Source organism: Microcaecilia unicolor, chromosome 3 (assembly GCF_901765095.1).
Source record: "Microcaecilia unicolor chromosome 3, aMicUni1.1, whole genome shotgun sequence".
NCBI lineage: Eukaryota > Metazoa > Chordata > Amphibia > Gymnophiona > Siphonopidae > Microcaecilia > Microcaecilia unicolor.
Window position 1 is genome coordinate 459816872 of NC_044033.1, and position 20290 is coordinate 459837161.

General features: G+C 38.9%; 1 protein-coding gene across 4 annotated transcripts in view; it reads left to right on the plus strand.

Moving 5' to 3' along the window:
* MLIP (muscular LMNA interacting protein) overlaps positions 1-19845 on the plus strand; it is a 182039-nt gene extending 162194 nt beyond the window's left edge. For all 4 annotated transcript variants that reach the window (XM_030198970.1, XM_030198971.1, XM_030198974.1 and 1 more), the window contains 2 exons: positions 16729-16894; positions 19374-19845. In XM_030198970.1, coding sequence (XP_030054830.1) covers positions 16729-16894; positions 19374-19384 — 177 coding nt within the window. In that variant the 3' untranslated portion in view covers positions 19385-19845. The remainder of the gene's footprint in view (positions 1-16728; positions 16895-19373) is intronic.
* The last annotated feature ends 445 nt before the right edge of the window (positions 19846-20290 follow it).

A 20290-nucleotide genomic window follows, 5' to 3' on the forward strand; every position in this document is an offset into this window, starting at 1 on the left:
AGCCAAAATAAAAAATAAAGAGGAGAAGGGACATCCCAACCGTATATCACGTACAGAGAAACAAATTGGGGTAAATCAGAATTAATCCATAATCTTGGTGTAGGATTGAAATAAAGCACTTTGCCTTATCTATAAACTGACAAGCTGTTATGTAGTGAAGACCTTGAAAGGAAGACAAATCTTGCTGTGATTGTCATCTGACCCCTTTTGCAGATATTTGCCAAAACAGTTTTCACGTGCCATTTCCAGCGCTACAAAATCATTTTTGTAGCACTGGTGTTTACCTGGCGGGAATCAGTTACCACCAGGTTAGTGTGGGAGCCCTTACCGTCACCTCAATGGGTGGAGGTAAGTGCTCCCCCCCCCCTGAAATGCCCGCATTGCAAGTGCTTCATTTGCCACATGGCCATTTCTTTTAAAAAAAAACCCAGCCTTTTACCCGGAGATAGGAGTGACCAGCAGAAGAAAGGAGGTTTTAATGCCCCTGTATAAGACGTTGGTGAGGCCCCACCTGGAGTATTGTGTTCAGTTTTGGAGGCTGTATCTTGCGAAGGATGTTAAAAAAATGGAAGCGGTGCAAAGAAAAGCTACGAGGATGGTATGGGATTTGCGTTCCAAGACGTATGAAGAGAGACTTGTTGACCTGAACATGTATACCCTGGAGGAAAGGAGGAACAGGGGTGATATGATACAGACGTTCAAATATTTGAAAGGTATTAATCCGCAAACAAATCTTTTCCGGAGATGGGAAGGCGGTAGAACGAGAGGACATGAAATGAGATTGAAGGGGGGCAGACTCAGGAAAGATGTCAGGAAGTATTTTTTCACGGAGAGGGTGGTGGACGCTTGGAATGCCCTCCCGCGGGAGGTGGTGGAGATGAAAACAGTAACGGAGTTCAAACATGCGTGGGATATGCATAAAGGAATCCTGTGCATAAGGAATGGATCCTCAGAAGCTTAGCTGAAATTGGGTGGCGGAGCAGGTGGGGGGAAGAGGGGTTGGTGGTTGGGAGGCTAGGATAGGGGAGGGCAGACTTATACGGTCTGTACCAGAGCCGATGATGGGAGGTGGGACTGGTGGCTGGGAGGCGGGAAATACTGCTGCGCAGACTTATACGGTCTGTGCCCTGAAAAGGACAGGTACAAATTCAAGGTAAGGTATACACATATGAGTTTGTCTTGGCAGACTGGATGGACCATGCAGGTCTTTTTCTGCCGTCATCTACTATGTTACTATGAAAAACACGCTGATGCCAGCGCAGGCCCTCTTTTGCTGCAGTATAGTAAAAGGGTCCCTGAATAAAGGTGCTACTTTCACATTTGGCTCAACTTGTGATTCCATCTGTGACTCTATACACTTCTTCTGCATACCTATAAAGTGGTCAGTAAATAAAAACCATTTTAACACCTGAAATAGAGATGTCCTTTCAATATAACTGAACATTTTCTCACCATCCAAAACCCCAGGCTGGATCCTATAATCTCTGAGCAACTTGGAGAACATGACTAAATATTCTGGTATTTTTATCCATTGCCAATTTGCCCTTCATAAAATAATTTTGATCTGGATCAATTAATGACCCAGTAACAGGTGATAAATGGTCAGCTAACACTTTAGCCTATATTATACAATAATAATTCAAAAATTATATTTGGTCTGTAATTGCTAGCAAACATAGGGGTATGTTTACTAAGCTGTGTTAGCATTTTTAACGCGCCTGTAAATTTAAGGCATGTTAAACACTAATACGCCTATACATTTCTATGGGCACGTTAGCGTTTAACGCACGTAAACCATTTATGTGCGCTAAAAACATTAACGCGCCCATAGCACCACTTAGTAAACATAGGTTATAGGATCCCTGCCAGATTTTGCCAGGAAAACCACAAAACCTTCAGCAAAGAAGCCACTTCATTGCTTGTTATTAATGATATGCTCATATAGTTTCAATAACCAAGGAGATAAAGTAGAAAACATCTGATAAAAATCAGCTGTCAAACCATCACTCCCAGGTGCTTTTCAAGGTTTTAAGCAAGAAGTCGCTATCAATATTTCTTGACAAGTAACAGTTTTATCTAAACAAGTGACATCCAAACAAGGGGAAACTGGCTTTTTGAAGGTAGCAAGAAAGACTTGTATTTGCTCAACTATAACTGACTTCCCATATTGATAAAAGTTGGCATAATAATTTACAAAATGCTTTGCTATCTCTGCAGGCTTCGCTAATGTAGTTCCATCCTGATTAATAGTGTGCATGACAGTAACTTGATGTGAGCTTTTAAGATAAATTTGCCAAGGTGCTGCCTGCTTTATTCATACTAGCATATTAAATAGATTGATGAGCAAGTAATTGAATGCCAGCTCTCACACTTAGCATTTTATTAAATTGAAACTTCAGCTCTTGCAAACATGTTATATCCCATTTTTACCAAAGGCTCTGTAGATGGATTCCATCTCCTTTATGTCATTTGCAAGTAGAGAAAATTCTGCCTTTTGCTACTTATTCTTAAAGGCAGAATATGCAATAGTTTCACCGCATATTTAAGCTTTATGCACGTCCCAAATAACCTGGTAAGAAATAGGCACATTCATATTATTTTGAAAATATTCCTGTGTCCAACTAGCCATTTTTCCCCCAAAAATGTAATCTTGAAACAAATCATCACAGTTTCTGCTTAGATTGAGAGAAAGCCATATCTAAGCACACAGTAATTCTAGCATGGTCAGAAATATGTTGTGGCTTGATTACAGTTACAGGCAGTACGGCAACTAGAGACTTAGAAATAAATTTTGACATTTTGACTAGGTGATTATTTTCTCTTTCTTTTGGATTTACATCACCTCCCAACACTACAGAGTCTACTCCAAGATGTGCAAATCGATGTGCAACATCCTGAAAAAATTGGGGTTGACCTAGAATTGGAGCAAATACATTAATAAATGCATATTTCTTTGGCACCAATTGTAACACCAGAATAATCCCTCTCCTTTCTACATCTGCTTGGTATGATAAAACAGTATAAGACAATCATTTTGACAATAAAATAGACACATTATTTTTTTCTACCCATCCCTGGGGATTAAAAACAGTCTTGTACCTATTTAGTTTTCAATTTAGACAATCCATAACCAGATAATGTGTTTCCTCTAAAAAGGCGATGGAGATGAAGAACTTTTTTAAATATGTCAATTTTTTCCCTTTTTATAGGATGTTATCAGGACGTATACCAAATTTAAACTCTCCGTTTATCTAATGTCAGCAAGATAACATGGAGACCAGTAGCAGACTGATTTGCAGTGTCTTCTCGTCATATCCCAGCCCATACCAACACATATGTCTACTGATTCCTCTCTGTCCAACATACATACAACTAAACACATCAAACATACATAACTCAATCAAATATTTCATACACCGCCTTGGGTGAACCTGTTCATAAAGGCGGTTAATAAATCCCAATAAATAAACAAATACAACACAGGACTCCTCCACAGGGGTAAACCTGGGATCAAAGTCTAAGATGTAAGCAGAGACTGGAATCACCCCAAAATCTATAGCACCATATCACAAAATGATCAAAAGAGTTAGTCCATATAAACAATAGAGTCGGAAAGCAAATCTGCTATAATATATACTAACATGGGTCCCAATTAGGTAATGTGCATTCCATTTGATTCCTATTCCAGATGATATCACTCCAGCAGTTTAGGATCAATGGATGTCTTAGTAACATTTCCATGCATGACTTTGAGGCATGCCAGAGCATAAAGTCCATATTTTGCCTCTAAGGCCTTAAGGCTAGGCTATAACACTAAGGAGTATTTGCATGTATCAATTGCTGCTTTGGTAAAATCTGCTAGAACAGAGATATGGTGGCCATTCCATTGCAAAGACTGAGCAGCTTTAGCAAACATCATCTATAATACCTGTGGAAAATGGAGAATTTTGAGTACAAATGAGTGCAGGATTTTCTGAGTCACATTCAGGCATGTCAGGACTCTGTATGCCCTTTCAATGTTAAACGAATGCTCATATTGCAATTTCAACAGCTTTGGCAGAAATTCTTCCATAAACTGAAGCAAATTCTCACCCTTGCAAACCTTCTGGAAGACTAAGAATTCTCACATTGTTATGCTATTTTGATTTCCTGAGTCCTCCATAGTTGCTTGTAGCTCCAGTGCCATTTTCAAAACTTTCTGCCATGCACTAGTGGGTCACTCACCTGCTGTTCTACTGTTTCAGTTTTGTCCTCAAAAGCAGAAAACCCTATAGGCAACTGACTTATCTCTGTTTTAATTTCTTTGATATCAGTACTATTATCAGTAAGTCATTTTGTGATATGTTGCAGTTGTTCAGTGCCACCATGTCTCTGCCATCATTCTTCTCCTTAGCAGGTTTACTTGGCAATGGTGACTCCACTGCCTCAACTTTATAACGCTTTCTGGTAGCCATATTATCACAAAAAAATCCAAAAGGCTAATATTAAGAAAAATTGGTGGTGTGCTTCAGGAGCTTCCCTGCTCTAGTGAATGGCATTAAAATATGATAACACAAACAGCTACCAATGGTGAAGAAACAGGATCTGCTACAAACAGAACAAAGTCAAAGGAAAGGGAGTAATTCCAGGAGATGTAATAATGAAGTAAAAATCTTTAATCAATACTAAAGTAGGAGTTGACACGGCACTGTGCTTCAGCAAAGTTCCTGCATCAGGAGTGTGAGTGGTGAAAAACAAATGTGATAAAATGATTGCACCACCAGCGTATCTGAAAGTAAAGAGACACATTCCTGTTTTGAAATTAATTCTGAATGGAGTTTCACCTGTTCACCCCAGAGTGCATTCAATAAAAGCAGAGGCGTAGCCAGACAACAGATTTCAGGTGGGCCTAGACAAGAAGTGGGTGGGCACCAAGTGTTCTCCCTCCCCCCAATCACCACCAAAAAAATCTCAGCTGGCGGGAAAATGCTTCTTTCTACCTTGGGGGTCTGCAGCAGGCATGCACTGAAAACTGAGAATGCGCAGATGCTGTTATCATAGAGAGTAGTGTTTTCATTACCATCAGGGGGAAGTCTTCAGCTGGCCAAGTTTGGGATCCTCACCAGCTACCGCTTAATGCGTACTACTGTTGGATGGGCCTGAGCCCTAAATGGGTGGGCCCTGGCCCACTCAGGCCCACCTGTAGCTACGCCACTGATATAAAAGTCTGAAGCTCTCATCTGCAGCAGCACTTTAGCATTCAGCTGAGCAGGAAGTGGTACCATCTTCTTTTCCTCCTTCTCCCCTGCAGGAGGTTTGTTGTGTGGGAAATCTAAGCTACTTGTTATGGTTCAGGAAGGTGGGGGTGTCTGTTCACCACTGTGAAATAGTTCAAAAAACTGAAAGCAAGTAGGAGAAACAATTGGGGCAGTATGACATAGACTTTTTAAATGAAAAGTGATGAGGAAGGATTAGGAATGGGGGGTGGGGGGGGGTGGAGTGGGGAATCAGTTTAATCTGCTAAACTAGCATCTATTCACATAGGGCCAGATTCAGTAAATGGAGCTCAAATTTAGGTGCTGGGGAAAAATCCACACTAAATGGGTTGACTGCCTTTTATAGAATAGTGCTTATGGTGGATTCCTGCACCCAAACCATCTGTTCAAATTTAGTGTAAATCATGGCATGCTAGTTGGGCATGTAACCCTGGTATTCTATACCACTAAATTCTGGGAACCACTAGTCGGTTTGATAAAAGAGGCTCTGATTTTTTTTTTTTGACTTTGTTGCTATATTTTCCTTGAATAAAATGTATTGGAACATAAAGGGGCTCATTATCAAATGAGAAAGATGTCACAAAAATTGACATAAAGTGGTATTTGGATGTTTTTCTCCAAAAAATGTCCACATCACAATTTTCAAAACTCGGATTTGAGACATTATTCTCTGCAGCGTGTCCAAATCAGAAAGGGCCCTGGAAAAGAGATGGCTGAGTTGATTGAGGTCTATAAAAACCTGTGTAGTGCAGAACAGGTAGAAGTGAATCGAATTTTCACTCTTTCAAAATTTACAAAGATCAGGGGACATTCAATGAAATTACATGGAAATACTTTTAAAACAAATATGAGGAAATATTTTTTCACTCAGAAAATAGTTAAGCTCTGGAACTCACTGCCGGAGGATGTGGTAACAGCGGTTAGTGTATCTGAGTTTAAAAAAAGTTTGAACAATTTCCTGGAGGAAAAGTCCATAGTCTGCTATTGAGATGGACATGGGGGACTGCTTGCCCCAGGATTGGTAGCATGGAATGTTGCTACTAACTGGGTTTGTCAGGTACTTGTGACCTGGATTGCCCACTGTTGGAAGCAAGATACTGGGCTAGATGGACCATTGGTCTGACCTAGTATGGCTATTCTTATGTTCTTATATAGGTGACACCTGAAGCCATAAGGATTATTGTAGCAGTGTACAGTTGGGTACTGCTCTGCTGGGATGTTTTTGTGGCCAGTACACTAAGAATTCTGGCCATCCATACATCCCAATGGCTTGTTTTTAGGTGCTTTTCCCCTGGATGTTTCCCCCCCAAAAAAATAGTCCTAAAAGATAGATGCACTGAGCACAAAAACATCTAGCAAATGGTCATTTTTGAGACAAAAGTTTGGACATTTTTCTGGTTTGAAAATGGCCATGTTTAAGTAGTAGTAGTAGTAGTATGTTCACAAAATGTCCAAAATTGGATTTATAAATCATATAGAAAATGCCCCTCAAAATGAATGAAAGCTGATGTGAATTTTTTAAGGACAAATCAACACAGCTTTCAGTTCCTATCTTTATTTCAACCTTTCACTGTTGAGAAAATAATTAATTTAGTACTAACTTTTTAATTATGGTTTTCTTTTCATATTCCAACCATGGCTATACATAATTTTTTCACAAAGAATTCAAGGACATAAAAACATCTACCTCACAATAGCAGTGAGTCAATGAAATAAATATGCAACAAGCAAACATTTTTCCAGTGTGAAGGAGGGTCTATATAAGAAAGAGTAAAATAAGGGGAAACATAATGCAATATTATTTCACTGAAAAGATAGTATGACATTTGAGAATAGGAGAGGGTTGTAATGAAGGAAACATCTCATTGGGAGTAGGTGGAGCAAAGGAAAAGTTTGGGGTTGCCATAGCACCCATGGCTCTCCCTGTTACAACACCTATGTTTGAGAATCCTTCTCTGCTATCTGGTGCTAAAATTGTATAAGAATTCAGGCAAGTATAGGAGACATTCAGAGGACTCAGGTGTGTGGAAAGAGATAAAGTTGTGTCTCTTTTTATGCAATTTTCTTGTGGAAATGCTTAACACTCCAGAATCTGTTTTGAAACATGTGTGTCCATACATTTTTATTCATAACACAGGTGCAAGACAATGACTCACCACTCCAGTACTAGACCAAATCAGCAATAAGTAGTGCCTGTATCATTCCCCCAAACCTTTTGTACACCTTACTATTCTAACTATAAGGGTCTCAGTGCTTACAAAGTTGTTCAGTAGCATAAATGAAACCTTGTGAAGATGTGTTTCATAAGAAAGTTCATGGTTGCTTAAGAAAAAGTACCTGTATGGGACCTGCACTATTTAACCTAGTGTGCATGTTAAGGCTATTATTTCTCAGGCATATTAGTGACACCCCTTGAGCAGTGAGATCAACCCCTGATTTTTTGCATTCAGCCAGTTATTGGCTTGGACTACAGTTGTATTATCTGATCTAAAGAACACATGTTTATTGGTCAAATTCTTAACCAATATATACATATATAGTGCTACTATGATTGGAAACAATTCCAAGAATCTACTGTCCCTCATTGTGTCTTGTGTACATCAAGATTCTGGTCATGCCATCCTAAACCAGGAACCTCTGATGCAGATGTTGAAGCTTTCACCACACAATGCGACAAGGCGACGGCCGTGGCCAGAAGGATGCTAGGCTGCGTAGAGAGGGGCATAACCAGCAGAAGAAAGGAGGTGTTGATACCCCTCTACAAGTCATTGGAGAGGCCCCACTTGGAGTATTGTGTTCAGTTTTGGAGGCCATATCTTGCTAAAGATGTAAAAAGACTGGAAGCGGTGCAAAGAAAAGCTACGAAAATTGTATGGGATTTGCCTTACAAACTGTACGAGTAGAGACTTGATGACCCGAAAAGGAGGAAAGGAGAAACAGGGGTGATATGATACAGACATTCAAATATTTGAAAGGTATTAATCTGCAAACGAACCTTTTCCGGAGATGGGAAGGCGGTAGAACTAGAGGACATGAATTGAGGTTGAAGGGGGCAGACTCAGGACTAATGTCAGGAAGTATATTTTCACGGAGAGGGTGGTGGATATGTGGAATGCCCTCCCGCGGGAGGTGGTGGAGATGAAAACGATAATGGAATTCAAACATGCGTGGGATAAACAGAAAGGAATCCTGTTTAGAAGGAATGGTTCCATGGAATCTTAGCGAAGATTGGGTGGCAACGCCCATTGGAAACAAAACGGGAGCTGGGCAGACTTCTACGGTCTACGCCCTGATCGTGACTGAATAGATAAGGGATGGGCTGGAGTGTAAATTTAAGGGGCTTCGATGTTAGCTTCAGAACTTAGTACAAGAACAGTACTGGGCAGACTTCTACGATCTGTGCCCTGAGAAAGGCAAGGACAAATCAAACTCGGGTATACAAATAAAGTATCATATACCATGTATAATGAGTTTATCTTGTTGGGCAGACTGGATGGACTGTACAGGTCTTTATCTGCCGTCATTTACTATGTTTCTATGTATGTTACTATGTTACTATGTAAATGCTTGTGTTAAGGTTTTGTTGTATTATGACACTCTGCTGTGGTGGTGATGTTTTTGTGTGCCAACAATGGCTATTGCTAATTGTCTAATGAAGACCCTATACATAGGTATCACTTGACATGCAGAACTGAGTTTGAAAATAAAGCCTAATATTTAGCACTGGCTAATATCCACTTATAATGGGCAGAGCTGCAATTATCCACATACCCCCAGATTCTATATAGTGTAACTAGATTTGCACATACAAATTTAGGTGCATTCTGTTTTGCATGCGCAACTCAATTGGTTAACAAGCCAATCAGCACCTATAATTTGATATTATCAAGCAATTATCAGTGCTAATTGGCAATAATTTGAATTTACGTTCACTACTTGTTAAGCATATTTTATAACGTAGTCAATGTAAATTCTACTGTGTGCATCCCGAAAGGGAGTGTGACAATAGGAGGAGCATGGGTGGGTATGGGCGTTCCTAAAATTTACGTTCAGTGTTATAGAATAATCCAGTCCGGGGGAGATTCTATATATAGCGCCTAAAAAATTGGTGCAGAAATCAGTGCTGACTAAGCATATTCTATGAGCGGCACCTAGAGTTAGGCGCAGTATATAGAATATGCTTAGTTGGCAACCTAGCACCTAAAACTACATGCATCCTTCACACCAACGAAAACATGGGCCACATTCTATAACTACGTGCATAAATTTCAGAATGCCCATACAATGCCCATTTTCCCACCCATAACCATGTCCCTTTTTGCCTGCGCACATTAGAAGTTAGGCACACTGCATTACAGAATGCACTTAGTGAGTTGTGCATGTAAATTCTAATTAGTGCCAATTAGTGCTCATTATTGCTTGTTAAGTGCTCTTATCAACGGTGAATATTCTTGAATTTTGGCACGGATCTCTGGGTGTGCTATATAGAATCCAGGGGTCTGTTCCTAAAATTAGGCATAAGCATTTACAGTAGGCTTTCATTGACATAATTTGATGTGTCTAGATTCTAGTCATGTGAACAGGCTTAGGCGTATTGTGTAAACTGTGCCTAACTTTAGGCGCAGCTTATAGAATATACTTAAGCATGTTTTGATTGGCACTGATTTTGTAGGTGTCATAAATAAAAATAGATACATACCTCCAGATTCTACATAGTGTGACTAGAGTAGTGTGTGGAAATCTAGGTATAATCTGTTTTGCACGTGCAACTCAATTAGTTAAGCCAATCAGCACTGATAATTAGATGTTAACAAACAATTTTAGGTACTAATTGGCACTAATTAGAATTTATGAGCACTACTAGCTAAGTGTAATCTATAACATAGTCTGTGTAAATTCTACCATGTGGATCTCAATAGGGACCGTGGCTATGGGAGGAGCATGGATGGGTCACAGATGTTCCTAAAATTTACGCGCAGTGTTATAGAATAATCTGCTTCACACCTAAAATTAAGTGTGTACATTTACAGCACGTTTTCATTGACATAATTTGTTGTGCCTAAGTCACATGGATGGGCTTAGGCGTATTCTGTAAATGGTGCCTAACGTTAGGTACAGCTTGTAGACTATGCCTAAGCATGTTTTCAATCAGCACTGATTTTTTTAGACACCATAAATAGAATTAGGTCCATAATGGCAATTGGTCCATTACTTTGGTAATCATCCAGATACCTTAGGGCAGCAGCAGTACCTGCTACCCAGATAAGTACCACCGTATATTGAGCATTTATTATTTTAGTGTGGCCATTTTTATTATTATTATTATATTGGTTGTCATATGCCATAATTGGTAAAATCTTTGAGGCAGCTTCATTATTCAGTGGTATCTAGCTCTATCCCTGAAAACACAAGGGGCCCTATTTAGTAGTTGTGCCAGCTGTTTAACACTGCTTTTAACATGTGCTAATAACATATTAAAAACATTAACTGTTAATGTTGTTAAACCATTCCCATACCAGCATTGCTAAGCTGTATTCTATAGTGCGTGCTAATTAGCCATATTGAAAATATAACATGGAAATTCCTATTAAGGGATATAATATTGGTGGGGAATGACACTGAAAAATAGGTTGTAGGTAATCACACTTTGTATGTTGAAGGATCAAAATTCAAAGTTAAAAATAAAAATTAAAGTTAGGAGGAAAATGTCTCAAAATGCTCAAGCACCAGGACGAGCTTTGTCATCAATGTCATCTCAAGGCACACTTTAGACTGAGGCTCATATATATATTTTTTTGTTTATATATATAAAAAAAGTAAATCATGAAATTACACAGATTTGATAAACAATAAAAGAATAGGAGGTTTTTGGCCTGTGATGAGCCTCAGCCTAGAGTGTGCCTTGAGATGATATTGATGACTAAGCTCGTCCTGGCACCTGGGCATTTTGAGACCTTTTCCTCCTAACTTTAATTTTTACTTTGAATTTTGATACTTCAACTTACGAAGTGTGATCATCTACAGTCAATTGTTTATATTAGTATTTGAGATTCTGTAGAGGAGTTTTGATATCGGTGGAAGTGATCACTGAAAAATAGGCAACAGGAAAAATCAGCACTATTCTATAAAGGACACTCCGGGATGAGCCCTTTATAGAATAGCACTTAGCAGGGATTTGTGCTTGTTCTATAATGGTACCTAAGCACTCAAATTCCATTATAGAATACTAGCGTAACCCAGTATTGATATGCCTTACATTTAGGCAACCATAAACCTGGTGAAACTGTGGGCACTCAAATGCAACAATGGTGCACATAATGGACTATTTTGGAAACCCTGCCCATGCCTTTCCCATGCTCCACCCACTTAAGCATTTTCCCTTAGCTTCTCCAATTTTCCTCTCCCTCATTCTAGCTGTTCGCTTGTATCCCTCTCTGTCCCTATCTCCTACCACTTTTGTTCATCCAGAGCTCCTTCCTCATAATCTCGTCTCCTTCCATTTAGCTACCTTACTTTTTGGTATCATTTCAAAAGACTGTATATTTCTAATAGCCTAGTGATTAGTGCAGTGGCCTTTGATCTTGAGGAACTGAGTTCAATTCCCCCTACAGCTCCTTGTAACTCTGGGCAAGTCACTTAACCGCCCCAAATAAGTACCTGTATATACTATGTAAACTGCTTTGAATGTAGTTGCAAAAACTACACAAAGATGGTATATCAAGTCCCATTCCCTTTCCCTAATAGTAAAACCTTTCTTCCCAAGGGAAATATTCCGCAGCCTGGTACAGTCAATGTTGCTTTGCCACCTAGATTACTGCAATGCAATTTATGCCAGATGCAAAGAACAAATCATTAAGAAACTCCAAACAGCCCAAAACACCGCAGCCAGACTCGTATTCGGAAAAATGAAATATGAAAGTGCCAGACCCCTAAGAGAAAAACTACATTGCCTCCCACTTAAAGAACGTATTGCGTTCAAAATCTGCACCCTGGTTCACAAAATCATTCACGGCGAGGCCCCAGTCTACATGACAGACCTTATAGACTTACTAACCAGGAACACAAAAAGGTCAGCACGCACATACCTGAATCTCCACTACCCTATCTGCAAAGGTCTAAAATATAAATCAACATATGCATCCAGCTTCTCATACATAAGCACCCAACTATGGAATGCACTACCAAACATCATGAAAACAATGCACAAACTAGCAAACTTCCGGAAATCACTAAAAACCAATCTGTTCAAAAAGGCATACCACAATGATCCATCCTAAACACCAAACAACGAAACTTATACTAGAACTGGTCAAAACTGAACTCTTTATACTTGACTGCTTAATTTACTCTGTCACTTATGAACTTTAACACAATACCACTCTGTATTTCTCATTCCGGAAATAGTGATCGCCATTACGGCATTATGTAAGCCACATTGAGCCTGCAAATAGGTGGGAAAATGTGGGATACAAATGCAACAAATAAATAAATAAATAGTGGAGGCGTGGCCTAGTGGTTAGAGTGGTGGACTTTGGTCCTGGGGAACTGGGTTTGATTCCCACTGCAGGCACAGGCAGCTCCTTGTGACCCCGGGCAAGTCACTTAACCCTCCATTGCCCCAGGTACAAATAAGTACATGTATATAATATGTAAGCCGCATTGAGCCTGCTATGAGTGGGAAAGCACGGGGTACAAATGTAAGAAAAATATAAATAAATGAATAATATGCATCTGTATCTAATTTCCTGTGTGCTAGGGTATCATCAGCATTATGGTTCAAGCCACCTACCAGCTGTGTAGGCGAGTTTCTTTCATACAAGTTACTAAACTCATAGATCCCAATATTCAAACTGTGGGAGATAGCAAGGCTGTCTCCAGCGGTCTGCGCTGAACCCATATATTCAATGCTGGGCCATTTCCGGTGACACTGGGGGGGGGGGGGGGGGGGGGGAGTTGGCCAGTTTGAAAATAACCAGCTTTGACAATATTCAAGACATAGCCAGTTATCTTTAAACCAGCTGAAGATATACCAGGGTTTGATGTGGCCAAATATGACCACAAAACTCGGTTTAAAAATTGATGGATAGCCAGTTATATCACCCCCTCTTTGGCCATTTTCAAGTCTAAACTTAAAGCCCACCTCTTTACCACTGCTTTTGACTCCTAACCACTGCTCACTTGCCCTGTCCTTTTTATCCTCACCTCTTTATTCCCTTACCTTAATTGTTCTGTCTGTCTGTCTTATCTAGATTGTAAGCTCTTTGAGCAGGGACTGTCTTTTGTGTATGGTGTACAGCACTGTGTATGCCTTGTAGTGCTATAGAAATGATAAGTAGTAGTAGTAGTAGTGATATAACTGGTTATCTGCCAGCTGCTAACTACGGATATTCAGCTGAGGATAGCCAGGTGTCCCCTGCTGAATATTGGCGGATAGTCGGTTAAACGCTATTTAACCAGTCAGCATCTGTTCTGACTGGTTAAATAGTGCTAAATTTTGGGTGGACAGATCTTAGCCCTTGGCTTCAGAAGATCCTCTTAGACCCATTCCTTCCACAAGTGGGCGATGGCTCTCTTCTTTTCTGGGTTTGCTTCTACAGCAGCAGCAATGCCTCCTGGGTCTAGGTCAGTGATAGGCACCATGAGAGTAAATCTATATCAGGGCACCTAGGATAAGAAGATAAGCAGGCACCTATTTATTTATTTTTATTTATTTATTGCATTTGTATCCCACATTTTCCCACCTATTTGCGGGTTCAGTGTGGCTTACAATACATTGTGAATGATGGAAATACAATTTGTTACAACTCGGGTATGGATTACATTGTGAGGAGTTATGCGAAGACAAAGTCAGAGTATCGTTGAGGGAATAGAACAATGGAAAAGAACAATGGAACAATGGAAAGAAACAACGGGAAACTGATAGGGCAACAGAACAATAGTAGGAGAGCATTCGGTATAACATTTTTCTGTGAGTAAAGGTATAAATGTGGTAAAATTAAGGGGGATGAGAATTCAGAAGAGAATGTATTGATGCATTACTAAAAGTGTGTGTGGACTTCATGTGTTTTGATCCTTTCAATAAATTTTATCAAAGAGATGAGTCTTCAATAATTTGCGGAAGTTGGATAGTTCGTAGATCGTTTTCAGGTTGCGTGGTAGTGTATTCCAGAATTGCGTGCTCATATAAGAAAAGGTTGATGCGTGCAGCGCTTTGTATTTTATGCCTTTGCAATTAGGGAAGTGGAGGTTGAGGAAAGTTCGGGATGATCTTTTAGCGTTTCTGGGTGGTAGGTCTATTAAGTCAGACATGTAGGCTGGGGCTTCACCGTGAATGATTTTGTGGACTAATGTGCATACTTTAAAAGTAATGCGTTCCTTGAGTGGGAGCCAGTGTAGCTTCTCTCGTAAGGGTTTTGCACTTTCGTATTTTGGTTTTCCGAAGATGAGTCTGGCTGCTGTGTTCTGGGCTGTTTGAAGTTTCCTCAGTATTTGCTCTTTACAACCTGCGTATAGTAAGTTGCAATAATTCAGATGGCTGAGTACGAGGGATTGCACTAGGCTGCGAAAGACGGATCTTGGGAAGAATGGTCTTATTCTTTTCAGTTTCCACATGCAGTAGAACATCTTTTTGGTTGTGTTGTTTGCATGAGTTTCAAGTGTTAGGTGGCGGTCAATAGTGACTCCAAGGATTTTTAAAGTTTCTGAGATTGGAAGGTTTAGTTTTGGTGTGTTTATAGTGGTAAATTTCAAGCCTAATCTGTAAAGAAAAATAGGTATCAACTTTTCTTTATAGAATATTAGCATGAATGGCAGAAAACACACTTATGGTATGATTACTTAAGTTTGAAAACATATTTATTCTCGTATAATATTTTGGTCTTGTATAATATTTATGATTATAATTAATGACTTACATGCTTGACTGAAGACAGTATATCTGTTCATGTTTCCGTTTCTTGCATTCTTTTTGTTTTTTGTATGATTTATGTATTTTTCCCCAGATTCTATATATGGTGTGCGCTTCTATGGTGCACATGCAAACAAATTGGATAATGAGTTCTGAGCCATCAATAATTGGGTGCTAACAACCAACTATTGATGTTAATAGGCTCTCAATAAAATTTGTTCGTGCATCTGGATGTGTGCTATTCTATAAGGCATGGTGCCTAACTCCCTTGGTGGGTATCTCTAAAGGGGGATGGCCATGGGCGTGTCGTGGGCATTCTGAGAAATTGAATGTGGAATTACAGAGCACAGCTTCTGCAAGCCTAACTTGTGCACCAGCATTTACACCAGGTTTCAGCAGACATAAGTCTGGCATCCAAAAGTTAAGGCACAGGATCTTATGTTATGTTATGTTATGTTATAGAAGACTTATCACCCGCCAACTCCCTTAAATTGAGATTAAAGGTAAGGTACAGTAAAAACAAAATACTGATACAAACATCAGGAATCATAAAAAAATATGAAGAAGAAAATTAACAGTAACATCATTGCTTGCCCTTTATAGAATAGCACTTACCCCCGAATTCTATAAAAGTTGCTAAAAATTGTATGTGAAAATTTAGGTGTGTATCTATTTTGTGTGCGCAATTTATTGAATAATGAGCTAATTAGCACCAATAATTGGCTTGTTAACAAGCAATTATTGGTACTAATTAGATTTTAATTTGAATATACACGTATAAAGTTTGGCAAGGGATCCACACCTAAATTTTATGTGTGAGTTCAAAAAGGGTGTGTGGAAATAGGAAGGTCATAGGCAGAAAAGGGGATTCCTAAATTAATGCGCATAGTTATAGAAAAAGGGGGAAATGTGCCTAATTTAGTTGTGAAGATTTGCACCACATTTCAGTTGGTGTAAATGACCGTGCTTAAAGTTAGGCATGATTCCTGGGCATAAGAGCAACTTATAGAATAGTGGTTTTCTCAGCACTATATATAGAATTGATCCCATGTGCTGAATGTTTTGGCACCATTTCTTGAATTTCCTCCTTTATGTGTGTATGCATTGTACCCCACCTAGAATTGTGGATGGTGCAGATTATACATTTTTCAATAAATAAATTCACCAAACCAAGCTCCATCTAGTTGTACACCCATTAGCAAGGTGCATGCCTTCAAAACATGGCATATACTTTTCCACTAATTGGAGTTCTATAACAAATTATTATTCATGTAAGTGGCCACCTATGTGCATAAATGATTAGATTACTGCCATTTATGCAATTTCCTGCCACCTATAGTTTGGTTGCTCCCTGTATTACTGTGTGCCTGGGAATTTTTCATCTCAACTACAGTAATTGAATGAGCAAAGCTTAAGACTAATGAACAAGGGACACTATTCTCAAGATGTCAATATACTATAAAGTTTTTCTATGTAAAACCAGATAGTTTTCTCTAAACCAGATAGTTTTATACAGTTCCTTTCTCTCTGATGTAAAACTAATTACTTTCCTTCATGCATTTATAGTTAAGTCATTCAACAATGTGGGAAAACAAATCAGAACCAAGGCAATATGATGGAAATGGAAGGAAAAGCAAAGGAACATGTCTGAGAAATGAACGAACGCCATATTGTCGTCAGCTGCTTCTGATTAAAGAAGACATGGACAATACTTCAGCTAAACAGAGCAAAGGTAACAGATGAACATTTCCAATTAGTACTTATGTTTTTAGAATAGTTTTATTCATTTTGACAACACTTGTCCACCAAGATAACTAGTTTACAAAAATTATCTATGAACATTTTCAGTTGTGAATGCTTGATATAAGTGATCATTAGCTCCCTTAGAGATTCTACTTGCTTGTTCCAAGCTTGCTTGAATTCAGATATAGTCTTCATCTCCACCACTTCCACCAGGAGGCCTTTCCATGAATTCACCACCATTTCATGAAGAAGTATTTCCTTAGGTTACTCCTGAGTTTGGTCCCTTTCACCATCATCCTATGCCCCTTCATTCCAGAGCTTCCTTTCCATTGAAAGAGACTTGCTTCCCGTGCATTTATGCCATGTAGGTATTTAAACATCTGTATCATATTTCCCCTTTCCTGCCTTTCTTCCAAAGTATATGTATTGAGATCTTTAAGTCTGTCCCCATATGCTTTATGATGAAGACTACTTAACATTTTATTAGTCGCCCTCTGGGACCAACTCCAACCTTGTTTATATCGTATTGAAGGTGTGGTCTCTAAAACTGTACACAGTATTGAAAATGTGGTCTCAATAGAAACTTATAGAGGCATTATCAGCTCCTATTTCTTGCTGGCCGTTCCTCTCCCTATGCACCCAAGCATCTTTCTAGCTTTTGCTGTCGCCTCTTCCACCTGTTTGGTCATCACATACGATCACACCCAAGTCTGGTTCCTCTTTTGGGCACAAAAGTACTTCACCCTCTAAACTGTAAAATTCTCTCTGATTTTTGCAGTCCAAATGAACGACCCTGCATTTTTAGCACTAAATCTTAGCTGCCAAATTCTAGATCATTTGTCAAGCTTTACTAGATCTCTCTTTATGCTAGTCGCACCATCAGGGGTGTCTATCTTATTGCAGATTTTAGTATCATCTGCAAAGAGGCAAATCATATCATCATATCAGACAGTCCTTTCACAATATTTATTTTTGTTACATTTGTACCCCGCATTTTTCCCACTCATGGCAGGCTCAAAGTGGCTTACATGGGGCAATGGAGGGTTAAGTGACTTGCCCAGAGTCACAAGGAACTGCCTGTGCCTGAAGTGGGAATCAAACTCAGTTCTTCAGGACCAAAGTCCACCACCCTAACCACTAGGCCACTTCCAAAAATGTTAAAAGAACCAACCCAAGAACCAAACCTCGTGGCACAACACTGGTATCATCTTTCCATTTACCAGTGCACTTGGTCGCCTTCCACTCAACCAGTTCCTAACTCATTCAGTCACTTTATGGCCCATACTGTGGGCACTCAGATTTTAGCAAAGCCTTTCACACGGTTCCATAAACTAAGTATACCAAATCTAGTGCCCTCCCTCAATCCAACTCTCTGACAAGACCTGCCTCTGGTGAAACCATGCTGACTCAGGTCCTGCAATCCATTGGATTCCAGAAACCTCACTATTCTCTATTTTAGAAGTGTTTCCATTAATTTACTTACCTTAGAGATTAGACTAACTGGCCTGTAGTTACTGGACCATGGCTATCCTTTTCCAGTCCTCTAGGACTACTCCTGGACTTAGAGAAGCATTGAAAAGGTCAGGCAGCAGAGCCACTAGTACCCTCGGATGTATGCCATCTGACCCCATTGATTTGTCACCTTTAATTTAGCTACGTAGTCTTTGCCATTTCCTGTATCCTTTCCAAACACTGTACATTGCAAATATGTATCTGCTATATTGTTGAAGTATAGAAATATGCATTATATTTAGTGCTCAAATTCTTTTTGCAAACTGAAAATATAGTTGTTCATTTTATAACCAATTAGAGACTCTTTCAGAGTACAAAAATCAGTATGTAGCGCTGTTTTCATGGCACAGGTGCCATTGCAGTTATTTTTTTCTGGTGAAATCAAATATATATATATATATATATATATATTTATTTATTTATTTGCTGCATTTGTATCCCACATTTCCCCACCTATTTGCAGGCTCAATGTGGCTTACATTATATAGCAATGGCATCACCATTAACAGAGTAAGAGGTTCAGCATATTGTTACAATTAATGCACAAGAATAACAGGTAGGTAGGGTAAATAAAATGATAATACATAACATACAAGTGAGAGTAGGAAAAAATGTAATGTTCAATAATGATAATATGATAAAATAATCAAACCAGAAGGGATCAATATTGGTTGGTTCTGGTATAGATTAGTAAACAAGTCATTAAGGAGGATTCGTTTTGTAAGTCTCTTTGAACTGAGGAGTTGTCTACATAGAAAAGGCTAATAAACAGAGTAGTGGATCCACAGCAAGAAAGAGAAGGGATGAAAAGGTTTTTTTTCCACCAAGTGTTTATCTAATGAACACCTATTTCATCTAGTTATTGCACTGGGAGGGTGGGGCAGAGGGGTATTTATCAGTTTTTACCAGTTAAAACCTAAAATCAGAAGTCCTAATGATATTCCTTTCTTTTACAGGAAAGAAATAAGAGAAGACGCAACTAATGTATTTGAAGACTTTTATTATGCTAACTTTACTTATAATTAGAGATACAGAACTTAAATTATAATCATTAGAATTTTAATTCTTACTTTATGTTGATACAGCAGGGCACAAGCTGTTCATTCTCTTGGCTTATCTACAGTGGGCAAAGGTACACTAACATCACATTTCTGTACAGTGAACGTGACAAACCATTCTGCTGCCCTTTGGAATGTCATGATCTTGTTGCAGTTTGCACAGTAAAGAGTAGCATTAGTAATAATAATAAACAGTTACACTTTAAAATGGAATAAAGTAGCATGTAAATAGAAACGTGGCTATGATTCTTTCACCTATCTATAGGTCATTTGAAAAATGGATATATTGCTTTGCCAGTAGTAACTGTAATTTTAAAAAATATGGTTGATAACAAATTAAAGAATAAAAAAAAATAGATTTCTCCACTTATATATTGAAGTGAAAAATGCTATATTTTATAAAACAGTAGATTAGAGATGGGTCAATTCACTCTGTATTAAGCCATACATAGAAACAGAGAATATGATGACAGAAAAGACCTGCAAGTTTGCCAAATTAAGGGACCTTTTCAACAAACCCTGGTAAAATTTGCAGTTACCGCATAATAACATGGGACTTTATCATGCAGTAGCTGAAAATTTAAAGTGACAGCTATTGGAGACATTCCCAGCATTTGCCAGTGCAGGTAACACATTAATTTTGTGGTACTGTGTGGTACTTTGTTTGCAGTTGGCATAAAAGCACTCAGCGCCTCTTATTTAGTAGGTGATAAGTGGTCCCACACTGATTGTAAAATTAATTGAACAACAAATTAGTTAACAAGCTGTTAACAATCAATTATTTGCATTAATTTGGACTTACACATGCATCTGCC